Here is a 21909-nt window from a genome sequence, read left to right as displayed (position 1 = left end):
AGTAGGAGATGTAACATTAGTAGGAGATGTAACATTAGTAGGAGATGTAACATTAGTAGGAGATGTAACATTAGTAGGAGGTGCAACATTAGTAGGAGATGTAACATTAGTAGGAGATGTAACATTAGTAGGAGATGCAACATTAGTAGGAGATGTAACATTAGTAGGAGATGTAACATTAGTAGGAGATGCAACATTAGTAGGAGATGTAACATTAGTAGGAGATGTAACATTAGTAGATGTAACATTAGTAGGAGATGTAACATTAGTAGGAGATGTAACATTAGTAGATGTAACATTAGTAGGAGATGTAACATTAGTAGGAGATGTAACATTAGTAGGAGATGTAACATTAGTAGGAGATGTAACATTAGTAGATGTAACATTAGTAGGAGATGTAACATTAGTAGGAGGTGCAACATTAGTAGGAGATGTAACATTAGTAGGAGGTGCAACATTAGTAGGAGATGTAACATTAGTAGATGTAACATTAGTAGGAGATGTAACATTAGTAGGAGATGTAACATTAGTAGGAGATGTAACATTAGTAGGAGATGTAACATTAGTAGATGTAACATTAGTAGGAGATGTAACATTAGTAGGAGATGTAACATTAGTAGGAGATGTAACATTAGTAGGAGATGTAACATTAGTAGATGTAACATTAGTAGGAGATGTAACATTAGTAGGAGATGTAACATTAGTAGGAGATGTAACATTAGTAGGAGATGTAACATTAGTAGGAGATGTAACATTAGTAGGAGATGTAACATTAGTAGGAGATGTAACATTAGTAGGAGATGTAACATTAGTAGGAGATGTAACATTAGTAGGAGAACATGTAACATTAGTAGGAGATGTAACATTAGTAGGAGATGTAACATTAGTAGGAGATGTAACATTAGTAGGAGGTACAACATTAGTAGGAGATGTAACATTAGTAGGAGATGTAACATTAGTAGGAGATGTAACATTAGTAGGAGGTACAACATTAGTAGGAGATGTAACATTAGTAGGAGGTGCAACATTAGTAGGAGGTGTAACATTAGTAGTAGATGTAACATTAGTAGGAGATGTAACATTAGTAGTAGATGTAACATTAGTAGGAGATGTAAAATTAGTAGATGTAACAATAGTAGTAGATGTAACATTAGTAGGAGATGTAACATTAGTAGGAGATGTAACATTAGTAGGAGATGTAACATTAGTAGGAGATGTAACATTAGTAGGAGATGCAACATTAGTAGGAGATGTAACATTAGTAGGAGATGTAACATTAGTAGGAGATGTAACATTAGTAGGAGATGTAACATTAGTAGGAGATGTAACATTAGTAGGAGATGTAACATTAGTAGATGTAACATTAGTAGGAGATGTAACATTAGTAGGAGATGTAACATTAGTAGGAGATGTAACATTAGTAGGAGATGTAACATTAGTAGATGTAACATTAGTAGGAGATGTAACATTAGTAGGAGATGTAACATTAGTAGGAGATGTAACATTAGTAGGAGATGTAACATTAGTAGGAGATGTAACATTAGTAGGAGATGTAACATTAGTAGGAGATGTAACATTAGTAGGAGATGTAACATTAGTAGGAGATGTAACATTAGTAGGAGGTGCAACATTAGTAGGAGATGTAACATTAGTAGGAGATGTAACATTAGTAGGAGGTACAACATTAGTAGGAGATGTAACATTAGTAGGAGGTGCAACATTAGTAGGAGGTGTAACATTAGTAGGAGATGTAACATTAGTAGGAGATGTAACATTAGTAGGAGATGTAACATTAGTAGGAGATGTAACATTAGTAGGAGATGTAACATTAGTAGGAGATGTAACATTAGTAGGAGATGTAACATTAGTAGGAGATGTAACATTAGTAGGAGATGTAACATTAGTAGGAGATGTAACATTAGTAGGAGATGTAACATTAGTAGGAGATGTAACATTAGTAGGAGATGTAACATTAGTAGGAGATGTAACATTAGTAGGAGATGTAACATTAGTAGGAGATGTAACATTAGTAGGAGATGTAACATTAGTAGGAGATGTAACATTAGTAGGAGGTGCAACATTAGTAGGAGATGTAACATTAGTAGGAGATGTAACATTAGTAGGAGATGTAACATTAGTAGGAGATGTAACATTAGTAGGAGATGTAACATTAGTAGGAGATGTAACATTAGTAGGAGATGTAACATTAGTAGGAGATGTAACATTAGTAGGAGATGTAACATTAGTAGGAGATGTAACATTAGTAGGAGATGTAACATTAGTAGGAGATGTAACATTAGTAGGAGATGTAACATTAGTAGATGTAACATTAGTAGGAGATGTAACATTAGTAGGAGATGTAACATTAGTAGGAGATGTAACATTAGTAGGAGATGTAACATTAGTAGGAGATGTAACATTAGTAGGAGATGTAACATTAGTAGGAGATGTAACATTAGTAGGAGATGTAACATTAGTAGGAGATGTAACATTAGTAGGAGGTGCAACATTAGTAGGAGATGTAACATTAGTAGGAGATGTAACATTAGTAGGAGGTACAACATTAGTAGGAGATGTAACATTAGTAGGAGGTGCAACATTAGTAGGAGATGTAACATTAGTAGGAGGTACAACATTAGTAGGAGATGTAACATTAGTAGGAGGTGCAACATTAGTAGGAGATGTAACATTAGTAGGAGATGTAACATTAGTAGGAGATGTAACATTAGTAGGAGATGTAACATTAGTAGGAGATGTAACATTAGTAGGAGATGTAACATTAGTAGGAGATGTAACATTAGTAGGAGGTGCAACATTAGTAGGAGGTGCCGGACACAAATAAGGTTGGTAACTGTTGGTCAACTTTCAATCCCATCTCCCTGATAAACCCCATCAACTAACTACACGAATACCACCTGGTGGTTCACACTTACACTCACTCACCCATTTGACCATAAACAGAAATATTAATCTCAATTTTAAAATAATGAATCCTATGATACTCCAATACTGAAACTATGTACTGTGCCAAAACAAAAGCATTCACATTGCTAAACTCACAAACTAGTATTTAGTCACTTAGCCATAATACCAACTTACCTCATAATTTGTAATATTTTAAAATAAAGAATTAAACTAAGTCTGCCCGAAATGCCCAGCCATGCTAGGCGTTCTAGTGGTACACTCTGTAATGCCTACCCATGCTAGGTGTTCTAGTGGTACACTCTGTAATGCCTAGCCATGCTAGGTGTTCTAGTGGTACACTCTGTAATGCCTAGCCATGCTAGGCATTCTAGTGGTACACTCTGTAATGCCTAGCCATGCTAGGCGTTCTAGTGGTACACTCTGTAATGCCTAGCCATGCTAGGCATTCTAGTGGTACACTCTGTAATGCCTAGCCATGCTAGGCATTCTAGTGGTACACTCTGTAATGCCTACCCATGCTAGGTGTTCTAGTGGTACACTCTGTAATGCCTAGCCATGCTAGGCATTCTAGTGGTACACTCTGTAATGCCTAGCCATGCTAGGCATTCTAGTGGTACACTCTGTAATGCCTAGCCATGCTAGGCATTCTAGTGGTACACTCTGTAATGCCTAGCCATGCTAGGCATTCTAGTGGTACACTCTGTAATGCCTACCCATGCTAGGTGTTCTAGTGGTACACTCTGTAATGCCTAGCCATGCTAGGCATTCTAGTGGTACACTCTGTAATGCCTAGCCATGCTAGGTGTTCTAGTGGTACACTCTGTAATGCCTAGCCATGCTAGGTGTTCCAGTGGTACACTCTGTAATGCCTAGCCATGCTAGGCGTTCTAGTGGTACACTCTGTAATCATTATTTAACTACATGTAAACCACACAACAACCAAATTCTGTAAATTCAACATTGTAATCTTTATAGAGAATAAACTTTGAATTTGAATTTGAAGTCCCATCTTTAAATTATGACAGTTTTAATGGTGGGTCTCCTAGAAAGTGCTCTAAATTATTTGTGGTGCTCATTTTGTCTTGGTGTATGATTTATAAATTCATAATTAGACACAGGACTTCATTCAAAATGTGTTCATTCAAAATGTGTTCATTCAAAATGTGTTCATTCAAAATGTGTTCATTCAAAATGAAGAATTTGGAAGCTAATATTTCCATTCATATAATGTTGGTAGAATTACCGACAATATGTAAAGTAAAAGGACACAAGTGCAACTAATGTGACATTTATTGTGGCAACGTTTCACTCTCCAGGAGCTTTATCAAGCCACTTGCTTGATAAAGCTCCTGGAGAGTGAAATGTTGCCACAATAAATGTCACATTAGTTGCACTTGTGTCCTTTTACTTTACATATTTCCATTCACATTTTTATTTCTTTTATATTATTGTGACCACAAAAGAGTGATAATGATCAATAACAACACTGCACTAGCCAAGGACTCGAACCCATGCTGCTTTGGCCTGCCTCATGGTGGGCGAAAACGCATGACGCCCTAATCCACTGGACCATACGATCCTTACAAGCCAAAGCAGCATGGGTTCGAGTCCTTGGCTAGTGCAGTGTTGTTATTGATCAATATCACTCGTTCGTAGTCACAATAATATAAAATACTGCTCGTTGAACTAGTACACCAAACAGGGACTAGAATGAAATTAGCCTCGAGTCATCCACACCATCGTGTGTCCTTGGGTAGGGAGTACAACATCCAGTTCTGCTGGATGCTCTACTTGTAAGGATCATATGGTCCAGTGGATTAGGGCGTCATGCGTTTTCGCCCACCATGAGGCAGGCCAAAGCAGCATGGGTTCGAGTCCTTGGCTAGTGCAGTGTTGTTATTCTTTTATGTTGTACAAAGATAATATAGTTTACATGTAATATTATTAGTCACAAAAGAATCGAACACAAAGTGGGAGTTGTCACAGCTGCTCTTTGCTGATGACATGGTGCTTTTGGCAGATTCTGAAGACAAGTTGCAAAGGTTGGTGGATGAGTTTGGTAGGATATGTAAGAGAAGAAAATTAAAAGTGAATATAGGAAAGAGTAAGGTGATGAGGATTACAAAAAGATTAGGTGACGAAAGACTGGATATCAGATTGGAGGGAGAGAAAGTATGAAGGAGGTGAATGTATTCAGATATTTAGGAGTGGACGTGTCAGCAGATGGGTCTATGAAGGATGAGGTGAATCATAGAATTGATGAGGGGAAAAGGGTGAGTAAAGCACTTAGGAGTCTGTGGAGACAAAGAACTTTGTCCATGCAAGCAAAGAGGGGAATGTATGAGAGTATAGTTGTACAAACACTCTTGTACGGGTGTGAAGCATGGGTGATGAATGTTGCAACGAGAAGGCTGGAGGCAGTGGAGATGTCATGTCTGACTTCAATGTGCGGTGTGAATATAATGCAGAGAATTCGTAGTTTTGAAATTAGGAGAAGGTGTGAGATTTCTAAAACTATTACCCAGAGGGCTGAGGGAGGGGTTGTTGAGGTGGTTCGGACATGTAGAGAGAATGGTACAAAACAGAATGAATTCGAGAGTGTATAAATCTGTAGTGGAGGGAAGGCGGGGTAGGGGTCGGCCTAAGAAGGGTTGGAGGGAGGGGGTAAAGGAGGTTTTGTGTGCGAGGGGCTTGGACTTCCAGCAAGCGCGCATGAGCGTATTTGATAGGAGTGAATGGAGACAAATGGTTTTTAATACTTGACGTGCTGTTGGAGTGTGAGCAAAGTAATACAGTGGACCCCCGGTTAACGATATTTTTTCATTCCAGAAGTATGTTCAGGTGCCAGTACTGACCGAATTTGTTCCCATAAGGAATATTGTGAAGTAGATTAGTCCACTTCAGACCCCCAAACATAAACGTACAAATGCACTTACATAAATACACTTACATAATTGGTCACATTGGGAGGTGATCGTTAAGCGGGGGTCCACTGTATTTATGAAGGGATTCAGGGAAACCGGCAGGCCGGACTTGAGTCCTGGAGATGGGAAGTACAGTGTCTACACTCTGAAGACGGGGTGTTAATGTTGCAGTTTTATAACTGTAGTGTAAAGTACCCCTCTGGCAAGACAGCGATGGAGTGAATAATGATGAAATTTTTCTTTTTCGGGCCACCTTGCCTTGGTGGGAATCGGCCGATGTGTTAATAAAAAATAAAAAATAACAAAAGCCACTAATATGCCACTGTGTTTCATGCAAACTGATATCTGTACATATTTGGAGAGACAGCTAGGGTGCAAGTGATGGTTAATGTGTTTTCATTTTTTGTTTGGATTACCTTGGCTTTGTAGGAAATTGCTAATGTTATTTTTTAAATTGTCTTGATTTAAAGAATACAGACTGACAGAACCTTATTGTTCTTGTGTTTTTAAAGATAAAAATGGTGTTTACCTGATTGTTTGAGTGTGGCTGCATCTGGTGGGTTGATTGTGACTGATTGTGGTGGTGGTTCTTGTGTTTCATGCCTTGTTGTTGATAGTGGTAGTGATGAATCTTGTAGTGAGTTGCTTGTAGCTGGTAGTTGGCATGGTTCTTGTGGTGGGTTGCTTGTAGCTGATAGTTGACATGGTTCTTGTGGTGGGTTGCTTGTTGTTGATGATGGTCGTTGTGTTGGGCAGCTAGTGGTCTTGAGTAGCAGTGCCACATCACTGCTGTTCCTCTGTGTAAGAAATCAAGACAGAATTATATTTAGCATAAATGATGTTGTAGTTCACTGGGCCGTCTGAAGTGTAATGTCAGTGCTATGTTGAAACAATTACAGCACATGTTTTGCCAACGATTCCATTTTCACAATTCTCTGTTGAAGCATTGTCGGCAGAGGCACTCCAATCACTAAGCCTGTATTTCACATCCCATCGTACATTCTAGTTAACCCTTTCAACAGCCGTCACGTATATCTACATTATCGATGCCAGAGTCCCTCACGCAGATCTAAATTATGAGTGCGGCTCCCTCAGATAAGCTATGGTAAATTTTGGCCTAGATATGAGAGACTGGGTCTGTGCAGTGAATGTGCACAGTAAAAAAAAAATTGCCCACATGGTGCACGTGTAGACAGCCTGTACTGTCTGCACAGACAGCCCATGCTGTCTGCAAGCTCAGTTCATATTTCGCGCCACTCAAGTGTTGCCCTCTGTAGCCAGGCCTCTCGGTGGGCACACCAGCCTGTCTGCCCTTGCCACGCTCTCATTCTGGCGTCACTCTTCAAGCAGTCAAGACAGTAGGCCTAGTAGCTCTCTCTCGTGGGATGGCCCTGCCCGGGCCATGGGCTCAAACACACAAGCCTGTGTACCCACCACGACTTAACAATAAAGTAAGAAGCCTCCGAAGACGTCTATCATTGACCACCCGCTTTCAGTACACCAAACAAACTGGGTTATAAATGGTGGGAAGCAGATGTCGCAGCAGTTGTTTGCCCAGAGAGAGGAAGGAAGGAATGAAGTTGTTCACTTCATCCCCCTACACAACAAGCATCCGTCTCTCAACGAGTTATCCTGATGTCGTGTCTGCACGTTTGAGCATCCAGACACAGGTACAAGCAGGATCCAGCTGAAATTTGCCGAAATTCTTCGAGAATTGTAAGTGACTCCACGCTACAGCGTCCCACGCTGTTTCTCAAGTCATGTGTTCAGCGTCACTTGTATGTTGCTGTTGTTGTTCAGCTCAGCACAGCTGTTTCAGCAAGCCAGAGGTGAGTTTTGTGGTGATTTCTGCGTCCAGTGTGAGTTTCTCCACATGTTTTTTTCTTCCCTCCCTGTAGGAAGTTTTTTTTTCCATGTCCATATGTATATACAGTGGACCCCCGCATAGCGACTTTAATCCGTGCAAGAGGGCTCATTGTTATGCGAAATGATCGGTATGCGAATGAATTTTCCCCATAAGAAATAATGGAAATCAAATTAATCCGTACAAGACACCCAAAAGTATGAAAAAAAAAAAAATTTACCACATGAAATGTTAATTTTAATACACACAAACTGAAAAAGGCATGCACAATTACATGACACTTACTTTTATTGAAGATCTGGTGATGACTGATGGGATGGGAGGAGGGGAGAGAGAGTGTTAGTGTTTAGAAGGGGAATCCCCTTCCATTAAGACTTGAGGTGTCGAGTCCTTTTCTGGGGTTACTTCCCTTCTTCTTTTAATGCCACTAGGACCAGCTTCAGAGTCACTGGACTTCTTTCGCACAACATATCTGTCCATAGTGGCCTGTACCTCTCGTTCCTTTATGACTTCCCTAAAGTGTTTCACAACATTGTCAGTGTACAGGTTGCCAACACGGCTTGCAATAGCTGTGTGAGGGTGATTTTCATCCATGAAGGTTTGCACTTCAAGCCACTTTGCACAGATTTCCTTAATCTTTGTAGTAGGCAACTTCTTCAATTTCTCTCTCCCCTCCTCCGAACCAGTTTCCTCAGGTCTGGCCTCTTGCTGTTGAAGTTGATCTATCAGCTCATCAGTGGTTAGTTCTTCATTGTCCTCCTCCACCAACTCTTCCACATCATCCCCACTAACCTCCAACCCCAAGGACTTTCCCAATGCCACAATGGATTCCTCAACTGGCATAATCCTCTCAGGGTTAGCCTCAAACCCTTCAAAATCCCTTTTGTCTACACATTCTGGCCACAGTTTCTTCCAAGCAGAGTTCAAGGTCTTCTTAGTCACTCCCTCCCAAGCCTTACCTATAAGGTTTACACAATTGAGGATATTAAAGTGCTCTCTCCAAAACTCTCTTAGAGTCAGTTGAGTTTCTGAGGTCACTACAAAGCACCTTTCAAACAGAGCTTTTGTGTACAGTTTTTTGAAGTTTGCAATAACCTGCTGGTCCATGGGCTGCAGGAGAGGAGTGGTATTAGGAGGCAAAAACTTCACCTTAATGAATTTCATGTCCCCATAAAGTCGCTCTGCCACGTCTGTAGGATGACCAGGGGCATTGTCTAACACCAGGAGGCACTTAAGTTCTAATTTCTTTTCAGTTAGGTAATCTTTCACATTGGGGGCAAATGCATGGTGTAACCAGTCATAGAAAAAGTCCCTAGTGACCCATGCCTTACTGTTTGCCCCCCACAGCACACACAAATTCTCCTTGAGGACATTCTTTTGCCTGAACGGTCTGGGAGTTTCAGAGTGATACACTAATAAAGGCTTCACTTTGCAATCACCAGTAGCATTGGAACACATCAACAAAGTAAGCCTGTCTTTCATAGGCTTATGTCCTGGGAGTGCCTTTTCCTCCTGAGTAATGTAGGTCCTGCTTGGTATTTTCTTCCAAAACAGGCCTGTTTCATCACAATTAAACACTTGTTCAGGTTTCAGTCCTTCACTGTCTATGTACTCCTTGAATTCCTGCACATATTTTTCAGCTGCTTTGTGGTCCGAACTGGCAGCCTCACCATGCCTTATCACACAATGTATGCCACTACGCTTCTTAAATCTCTCAAACCAACCTTTGCTGGCCTTAAATTCACTCACATCATCACTAGTTGCAGGCATTTTTTTAATTAAATCCTCATGCAACTTCCTAGCCTTTTCGCTTATGATCGCTTGAGAGACGCTATCTCCTGCTAGCTGTTTTTCATTTATCCACACCAGTAAGAGTCTCTCAACATCTTCCATCACTTGCGATCTCTGTTCCGAAAACACAGTTAAACCTTTGGCAAGAACAGCTTCCTTGATTGCCTTTCTGTTGCCCACAATAGTAGCGATGGTTGATTTGGGTTTCTTGTACAACCTGGCCAGGTCGGCGACACGCACTCCACTTTCATACTTATCAATGATCTCTTTCTTCATCTCTATAGTAATTCTCACCCTTATTGCTGTAGGGTTGGCACTAGAAGCTTTCTTGGGGCCCATGGTCACTTATTTGGCAGATAAAATCACCAAAAACACTGTAATAATACGAAATGTTCCGATTGTATGCTTGGATGTTACCGCGGAGGCTGGCTGGTAAACAATGCCACCAGCGGCACATGTGAGGCTGGCGAAGGGTGCACATTGGACGCGTCTCGGACGAAGAGCGGTGAGCGGGTTTTTGAGCGGTATGCGAGACAAAATTTTTGCGATAAAAGCGAGCGGTATGCGGATTGTACGTTATGTGATGGCGACGGTATGCAGGGGTCCACTGTATATGTTTTTATTTTGTGATCTGTGCCCTGTTCCTACGAGAGACCGAGTTCCTTTTACCACCAGTATTGTCGCGTCGGGACGACGCGCGGTAGGTGGCCGAACGTATGTAGACAGCCTGTACTGTCTGCACAGACAGCCCATGCTGTCTGCAAGCTTAGTTCATATTTCGCGCCACTCAAGTGTTGCCCTCTGTAGCCAGGCCTCTCGGTGGGCACGCCAACCTGTCTGCCCTTGCCACGCTCTCACTCTGGTGTTACTCTTCAAGCAGTCAAGACAGTAGGCCTAGTAGCTCTCTCTCGTGGGATGGCCCTGCCCGGGCCATGGGCTCAAACACACAAGCCTGTGTACTCACCATGACTTAACAATAAAGTAAGAAGCCTCCGAAGACGTATCATTTACTCCCCGCTACCAGAACTCCAAACAAACTCATTATACATGATGGAAAAACAAAACTCTGACATTGGAAATAAATGGTATCAAATACCAACACAATGGAACTATAAACACATATGCAGTATAATGTGTGGGCAAAACGTTATCAATAAAGGATTACATTATACTGCAAATGTGTTTATATTTCCAAAACTCTGACATTGTGTTTGGTTTAAAATAGTGAATTTGAGGTGTTTTCTAGGAAGGTTTTAAAGGTTTCACTGACTGCTTTTTAGTAATATTTGATAGAATGGAAGACATACTATTGAAATAGGGATAATTTTGGTTGGTTTCAGGACCAGAAGTAACTTAAAGTAACAGAAATACAGTGGTACCTTGAGTTTTGAACAGCTCCCAACTCGAACAATTATGTAAGTGTATTTTTGTAAGTGCTTTTGTAAGTGTATTTTTGGGGGTCTGAAACGGACTAATCTAATTTACAATATTCCTCATGGGAGCAAATTCGTTCGGTATCAGCACTCAAACAGCCTTCTGGAATGAATTAAGTTCGTAACTTGAGGTACCACTGTCTTCAATTTCTGCCGATTTCCTTGAGAATACATAAGGCCCCCCTACATCCATATGTTTTATGGGTATTTAACCCATAAACGGTCCAAACGTATATATACGTTTTTTCAACATTTGAAAGTATGTAAAAAAAGTACAGTAGGGCCCCACTTATACGGCGGGTTAGGTTCCAGGCTACCGCCGTAAAGCGGAAATCGCCGTAAAGTGGAACACCCTTTTTTTCCACTTATAAATGCATACAAACACTAGATAACAAGTTTACACTAACATATATTAAGTTAGCAATAGAACCAGGCATCAAAAAACAATAAAAAGGTACAATACACACATAGTGCACTCATTACTTACCTTAAAATATTTATAGTCTTAATCTAGGGTGAGACAAGTAGTATTTATTGTAAGAAATCAAGTGTGGTATGTATTGTAATAGCCTCACCAGGCCACCCCACCCACACATACTATTCTATGATATTTAAGCATCCCAGAGCGATAAAATGTATATACAGTTCACTCATTACTTACCTTAAAATATTTGTAGTCTTAATGTAGGGTCAGGAGTAAGTAAATGAGATAAAACGAATAAATGAGAGAAAGAATGAGTACATGAGAGGGGGCAGGCGCAGTTATGTAAACAAACCAGGGGAAGGTAAGTTTTGTAAACAAACGAAATGTACACATCTGGTTTGTGTAAAAGTTACATTGTGTACAGGTTGTCTCTACATTGATACGGTAGAATTAATAAAGAAGAACACTCCCATTCTCATGTAACATCATTTTGAGAAGAAATGAAGCTCTGAGTGAAGGCAATGGAAATAAGTCACACTGACTTTTTTGGGTTATCCTAGGTTCTCTACACGTATGTTGTTATGTATGATAATCTATGTAACTGTATTTGTGTATACCTGAATAAACTTACTTACATACATACGAAAGGAATAATTTTCTACAGTTACCCCCAGTAACACATTTACTCTTATGTTAGATTAGAGAAAATGTTATTCTTGCAGTCACTTGTACAAGTTATGTGGCTCCCACATCTTATATTTATGTTTATTTATTCTATTGTGGGGTGTATTTATCATCTTTTTATGTTATGTATCGTGTTTATTATATAATTTTGAAAAAAATATCATGGATGGATTAATGAAAATGTGTATATTACCGTAATATACGACATTTAATGAGACTCGGTATTGTTATTATCACCACTTGTGCAAGTCGTCTGCTACGACATCTCACATTTGTTTATTTATTCTACTGTGGGGTGTATTTATCTTATTTATATGTTATGCATCGTGTTTATTATATAATTTTGAAAAAAATATCATGGATGGATTAATGAAAATGTGTATATTACCGTAATATACGACATTTAATGAGACTCGGTATTGTTATTATCACCACTTGTGCAAGTCGTCTGCTATGACATCTCACATTTGTTTATTTATTCTACTGTGGGGTGTATTTATCTTATTTATATGTTATGCATCGTGTTTATTATATAATTTTGAAAAAAATATCATGGATGGATTAATGAAAATGTGTATATTACCGTAATATACGACATTTAATGAGACTCAGTATTGTTATTATCACCACTTGTGCAAGTCGTCTGCTCACATCTCACATTTGTTTATTTATTCTACTGTGGGGTGTATTTATCTTATTTATATGTTATGCATTGTGTTTATTATATAATTTTGAAAAAAATATCATGGATGGATTAATGAAAATGTGTATATTAACGTAATATACGACATTTAAATGACTCGATGTATGTAAGTTTATTTAGGTACAGGTATACATAAGTATAATTATCATAGTATATATAAAATATGAAATAACTTTTAAAAACATTTGAAATTTTGGAGTTTCCAGACAAAATGGAGAGACTTAGTGCTTACTGAGCTCATGGAGAATGTAAACAAACAGGGTGGGGCACGGTGACCGTATTAGAAAGTCAGGTGGGGGGAGCCGTATAGTGAGTTTTGGTCATAATTTGAAATGTCCGTATTAGCGGAACGCCGTAAAGCGGAACGCCGTAAAGCGGGGCCCTCCTGTAGATCTTTTTGTTTTTTTACATTTGAAAATGTGTAAAAAAACTTTGATCTACTTTTTTTTTGTTACATTTGAAAATATGCAAAAAAAACGTAGATCTACTTTTGTAGCACTACACATGTGAACGTAGATCTGCTTAGACTGTTTACGGGTTAAGAGGTCTGATTCAATTATTGGGATATTGTAAACCCCGACCAATCATTCCAAGTTACAGTGGACCCCCGCTTAACGATCACCTCCAAATGTGACCAATTATGTAAGTGTATTTATGTAAGTGCGTTTGTACGTGTATGTTTGGGGGTCTGAAATGGACTAATCTACTTCACAATATTCCTTATGGGAACAAATTCGGTCAGTACTGGCACCTGAACATACTTCTGGAATGAAAAAAGTTCGTTAACCGGGGGTCCACTGTATATTTCATTACACAGGAAACAAGGTAAACCTTTTGATTTCTAGTTATGATGGAAGGCAAGTATATATATATAAGAGACCTGGGGATACGACTACTGAACACAGGAAACGTTGTTTTAGAGACAAAAATGTCTACATTACTTATTTTGAAATCTGTTTTTAAATTGAAATTGTTTAATTTTGTGTAAATCTGGGCAAATTAGAGACTTCTGCCTCGTCATGATACTGGCTTTCTTTGCACTTGCAAATCAATATTGTAAATATGTACTGCAAACTATGCATGAGATAGACTCCTTATAACATGTCAGTTACATATTGTAAACTATGCATGAAATAGACTCCTTATAATACGTCAGTCACACATTGTAAACTATGCATGAAATAGACTCCTTACAACATGTCAGTTACACATTGTAAACTACGAATGAAATAGACTTGTTATAACACGTCAGTCACACATTGTAAACTTTGCAAAGAAATGAAAATTTGAATTTAAATTTGAATTAAATTCTGACAGTTGAATGGGTGGTTTCTTGTACTCAATTGACAGAACTGAAGCATACAAGAAAATAGCTTAGAATTTGGTCAAATAAAACAATATACAGGTACCATCCAACTTACGACCGAGCTTGGTTCCAACCAACTGGTCGTAAGTCAAAATGGACGTAAGTTGAACCTTACTACAGGTCCTCCATCACAAATCTGGCATCATTGGGACCTGTAGTGTGCCGGATTACTGAGTTTGCCAGATTACAGAGTGGTTAGGTTAGAATACACTTAATAAAATTAACCAACTTGACTTACACAAAGTTCATTGAACATCGGCAAAAATTTAACATTTCCGCTACTTTGAGCTCAATTTCAAGGTACTTTTCGTCATGAAAACAATCAAAATCATGTCTATTTCTGTAATATATCTTCCATTCTATCAAATGAGTCCAAAAAAAAAGAGAATACAATCATAAAAACCATACGAAAATATACTGCAAAGAGGCAGCTAATGACCGCCGTCTTTTTTTTGTTGTACGTTAAGAAGCATCTTTCCATCATACATTGCCCAAGTTTCAATGAGATAGTCCAACAAACAATCGAGAAAAAAAATATTTACCAAAAATCATATATGGCAAGCCCAAGCCAGGTACTGGATATAAGTCACTTCGACTTTGCTGAGTTATCCTAGGTTCTCTATACATACACTGCTATGTATGATAATCTATGTAACTGTATTTGTGTATACCTAAATAAACTTATTTATGTTTAGTCTGTCAACTGAGTACAAGAAACTGCCCATTCACCTATTTCAACTACCCAATAAAGTGGTCAGAAATTGGCAATTTGGCCAATTTCACACAAATTTTAATAGATGCCAATTTCAAAATAGTGTCCAGAATAAACAGTGCAGACATTCCTTGCACTAAAATAACATTTTCTCTGTTCATTAGTCACGGCTCCAGGCCCCTCTTATATTACTCTTGCTTACCATTTGGAATTTTTATTCACACAAAAAAATAGAAGATTTACTGTTATGCAGACTACTGCATTATTGTAATAATTGTATAAATAATGTCAACTCATTCTTGACACTGTATTTGAATTTACTCTTAACCCTTTCAGGGTCCAAGGCCCAAATCTGGAGTCACGCACCAGTGTCCAAGAATTTTCAAAAAAAAAATTTGTTATTTTTTCTTATGAAATCGTAGAGAATGTTTTTGTGAAGGTAATAAAACAAAAAGTACGAAATTTGGTGGAAAATTGACGAAATTATGCTCTCGCGAATTTTGATGTGTCAGCGATATTCACGAATCGGCGATTTTGCCGACTTTGACTCCCATTTTAGGCCAATTACATTATTCCAATCAACCAAATTCTTAGCTATTTCACTAGTATTACTTCTATTCTATCGATTGAGCACAAGAAATCGCCAAGTCAACTGTTTCAACTACAAAATAAAGTGATCGGAAATTGTTAATTTGGCCAATTTAACACAAAGTTCAAAATACTATTCCAATTTCAAAATAGGGTCCAGAATGAACAATGTAGGCATTCCTGGCACTAAACTAACATTTCCTCTGTTCATTAGTTATGTTTTGAGGCTTTACAAATAAATTCCATTTTGATTTTTTATTCACATAATGAATTTTTATTCACACCAAAAAATAGAAGATTTACTGTTATGCAATACTGTAATAATTGTATAAATATCATCACCATATTTGTGAATGTATATTAGACCCACCAGCTGACGTGTATTAGACTTGTGAGGTCGTTTGTTTACTCTTGAATATCGGCAAAAATTTAACATTTCTGCTACTTTGAGCTCAGTTTCAAGCCATTTCCAATGCTAAAACCAATCAAAATCATCTCTATTTCTGTAATATGTCTTCCATTCTATCAAATGAGACCAAGAAATCGCAAATACAACTATAAAAAACATACGAAAGAACACTGCAAAGTTGCTGTTTTAATCGAAAAATCATGATTTCATTTTTTTCTCTCATTATACACAGTGTGCTGCAGGATCTGTTTTATGTGGTGCACACATACCACATAGATGTATTCTCTCATATCTAGGCCCAAATGTACCACTCACAGTTTATCAGAGTGAGCTGAGCTCATGGCGTAGATCTACGGTTTGGACCCTGAACGTAAAGCCGTAGATCTACGGGACGGACCCTGAAAGGGTTAAGCTTCGCTAAAGAATAGAACATTTTCGCTACTGTGAGCGCAATTTCAAGGTATTTTTCTTCATGAAAGCAATCAAAATCATATCTATTTCTGTAATATATCTTTCATTCTATCAAATGAGACTGAAAAAACGAGAATATAACCATAAAAACCATACAAAAATATACCGCTAAGTGACCGCTAATGGCTGAGAAGTGAACTCTGCTATTTATGGTCTGATTTCTTTCATTTTTGGTGTACATTAACCCTTTGACTGTCGCAGCCCCTTTCTGAAACTGTCATTCTGTCGATAAATTTTTGAAAAAAAAAAAAAAAAAATTTCTTATGAAATGATAGAGAATCTTTTCCCGATGGTAATGACACCAAAAGTTCGAAATTTGGTCGAAAACTCACGGAATTACGCTCTCACAAAGTTAGCAGTCTTGGCGACATATGCGAATCGGCAATTTCGCCGAATTTGAGCCCTGTTTTCAGCCAATTCCGTTGTTCCAGTTGACCAAACTCATAGCTATTTCTTTAGAACTCCATTTTATCTATCAGCTGAGTACAAGAAACCGTCCATTTACCAATTTGAACTACCCAATAAAGTGGTCAGAAATTGGCAATTTGGCCAATTTCACGCAAAATAAAAAAGATGCCAATTTCAAAATAGGGTCCAGAATAAACAAGATAGACATTCTTGGCACTAAAATAACATATCCTCTGTTCATTAGTCACATCTCTAGGCCCCTCTTATATTATTATTGCTTTCTATTTTGATTTTTTATTCATACAAAAAATAGAAGATTTACTGTTATGCAGACTACTGCATTATTATAAAAATGGTATAAATAATATCAGTGCACTAGTGAAAGATTATTAGACTCCCCAGTTGACGTGTATTGGATGTGTGGTGTGATTTTCTTACTCTTGAACATTGATAAAAATCGAGCATTTCCGCTTCTTTGAGCTCAATTTCAAGGTCGTTTTCATCGTGAAACTAATCAAAATCATCTCTATTTCTGTAATATTTTTCCATTTTATCACGTGAGACCATGAAAACGAGAATACAACGATAAATACTATATGAAAATACACCTCAAAGGTGGCGTTTTAATCCAAAAAAAATCAGTTTTTTTTTTCTCATTATGCACTGCGTGCTGCAGGATTTTTTTATGTGGTGCACAGTGACCACACAGATCCATTCTTTCACATGTGGGCCTCCCAGCTTTCTTCTGCTTGATTCGAAGTAGCTGGAATTATTGAGTATACAGTGGACCCCCGGTTAACGATATTTTTTCACTCCAGAAGTGTGTTCAGGTGCCAGTACTGACCGAATTTGTTCCCATAAGAAATATTGTGAAGTAGATTAGCCCATTTCAGACCCCCAAACATACATGTACAAACGCACTTACATAAATACACTTACATAATTGGTCACATTCGGAGGTAATCGTTATGCGGGGTCCACTGTATATACATCCGAAACACTGGCTCGTAAGACGTATATATATGACCAAAACAGTCAAAGGGTTAATGGTGAGAATACATCAACAAGGTCACTGATATTTGGTTGATATTGATGGTAAGAATACATCAACAAGGTCACTGATACTTGGTTGATATTGATAGTAAGAATACATCGACAAGGTCACTGATATTTGGTTGATATTGATGGTAAGAATACATCAACAAGGTCACTGATACTTGGTTGATATTGATGGTAAGAATACATCAACAAGGTCACTGTTACTTGGTTGATATTGATGGTAAGAATACATCAACAAGATCACTGATACTTGGTTGGTATTGATGGTAAGAATACATCAACAAGGTCACTGATACTTGGTTGGTATTAAACACTTTGAGAGTAAACCATACCCCCGTGTCATTACGATTTCTTGAGTCACTTTGAGAGTCCAGGTCGTAGTTCTACGCCTTGTCCACAGAGTCCAAGAATTTAAAAAAAAAAAAAAAATTGTTATGTATTTTTCCTTATGAAATGGTAGAGGACCTTTTTCTGAAGGTAATAAAACAAAAAGTATGAAACGAAGAAAAACTCATGAAATTACACTACAGTGGACCCCCGGTTTACAATATTATTTCATTCCAGAAGTATGTTCAGGTGCCAGTACTGAACGAATTTGTTCCCATAAGAAATATTGTGAATTAGATTAGTCCATTTCAGACCCCCAAACATACACGTACAAACGCACTTACATAAATACACTTACATAATTGGTCGCATTGGGAGCTGATCGTAAAGCGGGGGTCCACTGTATTTAGTTTAATAAGGGAACTTTCTTAGAAACAATAAACTCATATAAAAGGATGTTTAGTAAAGAAGTGATCTTTTTTATGCAGATTTGCTTATATAAAATGATTATTAACTCTTAAACTATCCAAACGTAGATCTACGTTCATGTGCGTAGCACTCCGAACTTTCTATTTTACATTCTTTCTTATGTGAAAAAAACGTAGATCTACATTTGGAGCGCTACTCACGTGAATGTAGATCTACGTTTGGGCAGTTTAAGGGTTAATGCTGAGCAATTACAATAATATCTGTTCCAAAGTCTGGAACTAGATAGTTCCAGACTATGGAACTGAACTTCTCCAGGCTGAGGGACTGACAACCTCAAATCTACAACTTTAAGGGTGATGGACTGATTACATCGTCTCCACATCTCTACTGTTCCTGCCTACTTTCTGTATTCGACTGAAGAAGCCTACTGTGTAGGTGAAACGTTTCGGAATAAAGTTGCCTAACTGTTGCCTATGTGTCTTACCTACCAACCTGTCGGTATTGTATACCATTTTGATATTCAAACACTCAGGATAACAGGTACGTCTTGCTACTTCTACTTACACTTAGGTCACACTACACATACATGTACAAGCATATACAGGAAGGCCCCACTTATACGGCGGGTTAGGTTCCAGGCTACCGCCATAAAGCGGAAATCGCCGTAAAGTGGAACACCCTTTTTTTCCACTTATAAATGCATACAAACACTAGATAACAAGTTTACACTAACATATATTAAGTTAGCAATAGAACCAGGCATCAAAAAACAATAAAAAGTACAATACACACATAGTGCACTCATTACTTACCTTAAAATATTTATAGTCTTAATCTAGGGTGAGACAAGTAGTATTTATTGTAAGAAATCAAGTGTGGTATGTATTGTAATAGCCTCACCAGGCCACCCCACCCACACATACTATTCTATGATATTTAAGCATCCCAGAGCGATAAAATGTATATACAGTTCACTCATTACTTACCTTAAAGTATTTGTAGTCTTAATGTAGGGTCAGGAGTAAGTAAATGAGATAAAACGAATAAATGAGAGAGAGAAAGAATGAGTACATGAGAGGGGGCAGGCGCAGTTATGTAAACAAACCAGGGGAAGGTAAGTTTTGTAAACAAACGAAATGTACACGTCTGGTTTGTGTACAAGTTACATTGTGTACAGGTTGTCTCTACATTGATACGGTAGAATTAATAAAGAAGAACACTCCCATTCTCATGTAACATCATTTTGAGAAGAAATGAAGCTCTGAGTGAAGGCAATGGAAATAAGTCACACTGACTTTTTTGGGTTATCCTAGGTTCTCTACACGTATGTTGTTATGTATGATAATCTATGTAACTGTATTTGTGTATACTTGAATAAACTTACTTACATACATACGAAAGGAATAATTTTCTACAGTTACCCCCAGTAACACATTTACTCTTATGTTAGATTAGAGAAAATGTTATTCTTGCCGTCACTTGTACAAGTTATGTGGCTCCCACATCTTATATTTATGTTTATTTATTCTATTGTGGGGTGTATTTATCATCTTTTTATGTTATGTATCGTGTTTATTATATAATTTTGAAAAAAATATCATGGATGGATTAATGAAAATGTGTATATTACCGTAATATACGACATTTAATGAGACTCAGTATTGTTATTATCACCACTTGTGCAAGTCGTCTGCTCACATCTCACATTTGTTTATTTATTCTACTGTGGGGTGTATTTATCTTATTTATATGTTATGCATCGTGTTTATTATATAATTTTGAAAAAAATATCATGGATGGATTAATGAAAATGTGTATATTAACGTAATATACGACATTTAAATGACTCGATGTATGTAAGTTTATTTAGGTACAGGTATACATAAGTATAATTATCAGAGTATATATAAAATATGAAATAACTTTTAAAAACATTTGAAATTTTGGAGTTTCCAGACAAAATGGAGAGACTTAGTGCTTACTGAGCTCATGGAGAATGTAAACAAACAGGGTGGGGCACGGTGACCGTATTAGAAAGTCAGGTGGGGGGAGCCGTATAGTGAGTTTTGGTCATAATTTGAAATGTCCGTATTAGCGGAACGCCGTAAAGCGGAACGCCGTAAAGCAGGGCCCTCCTGTATATACACCCAGGGCCAGATTAAGAAGTCTCCGGGCCCTAGGCTATTCAGATTGGCGGGGACCCTTTGAGTTACGGGAAAGCGAAGCGACCCCTTCCAGCTTGGGGGTGGGGGGGCTTATGTGTTTCTGGGGAAATATGTAGTAAATTAATTGATGTTCTACATCACTTCCGTCGCAACTTGAAAACTAAGCATTTGCGACGGAAGTGATGTAGAACATCAATCAATTGAGATCTGTTATTGAAATGATAAAGACTTAAAGACAGGACAAAGTGCTTTTAAATTCTACAAACGGAAGTCAGTTTGCGTTTTTAGGTTTTTCTTTATAGTATTTTTACCAAAAATGCGTCTTTACTGGTCCATGCGTCTTTACTGGTCAAGTATCCCTATCAGGTACCTCCCTTAACATTTAGAGGCGAAAACAAACATTTATCCATACACATCAATGTCTATCAACAACACTTCAGTTAATTTGTCACAGTACAAGTCTAGATAACGTGTAGTTACTACAGAAAATTGGAGAGGAATCTCCCATACTCACCCATTAGCGGGAAAACACAGCTGTTCTGATGTAAACAAAGGCGTGTTGAGTGTTGCCATCTATGGTTAGGTTTATTTATTTTTATTTTATTTTATTTCATTATTTATTTTTGTTTTGATTAATTTTTAAAAATCAATTTTACTCTCCAAACACTTGAACTTTTTAGGTAGGGACCCCTTTGCACTTGCACCATGTGCGCAGTCTTGGATGAGCCCCTGAACCCCTTGGACCGCGGGGCCCCCAAATGCGCAGGGCCCTAGGCAAATGCCTAGTTTGCCTATGCGGTAATCCGGCCCTGTATACACCCCCTCTGACTTTCCTTCTATTTTCTTACTATTTCTTGTTCTTGTTTATTTCCTCTTATCTCCATGGGGAAGTGGAACACAATTCTTCCTCCGTAAGCCATGTGTGTTGTACGAGGCGACTAAAATGCCGGGAGCAAGGGGCTAGTAACCCCTTCTCCTGTATAAATTACTAAATTTAAAAAGAGAAGCTTTTGTTTTTCTTTTTGGGCCACCCTGCCTCGGTGGGATACGGCCAGTTTTTTTAAAAAAAAAAAAAAAAAAAAAAAAAAAAAACATTATTAAGAGTCACCCATTCCTGTACAAACAATCTATCATGTGCAAATAAATTTTCAATTTGGCATTTGTACTGATTTCCAAATATTTGTTATTGCTCTTGAGAACTTACAATCAAACCAAACAAAAAAACTG

General features: G+C 37.9%; 1 protein-coding gene across 1 annotated transcript in view; it reads right to left on the bottom strand.

The window, feature by feature from the left end:
* Nucleotides 1-21909, bottom strand: part of LOC128697253 (tigger transposable element-derived protein 1) — a 93222-nt gene that overhangs the window by 24438 nt on the left and 46875 nt on the right. The window contains exon 5 of the mRNA XM_070104181.1: nucleotides 6379-6646. Coding sequence (XP_069960282.1) covers nucleotides 6379-6646 — 268 coding nt within the window. The remainder of the gene's footprint in view (nucleotides 1-6378; nucleotides 6647-21909) is intronic.

The sequence above is a fragment of the Cherax quadricarinatus genome, chromosome 89 (assembly GCF_038502225.1).
Source record: "Cherax quadricarinatus isolate ZL_2023a chromosome 89, ASM3850222v1, whole genome shotgun sequence".
Lineage (NCBI taxonomy): Eukaryota > Metazoa > Arthropoda > Malacostraca > Decapoda > Parastacidae > Cherax > Cherax quadricarinatus.
Note: the sequence above shows the minus strand (reverse complement) of the source record. Positions and strands in the feature narration are given on the sequence as shown.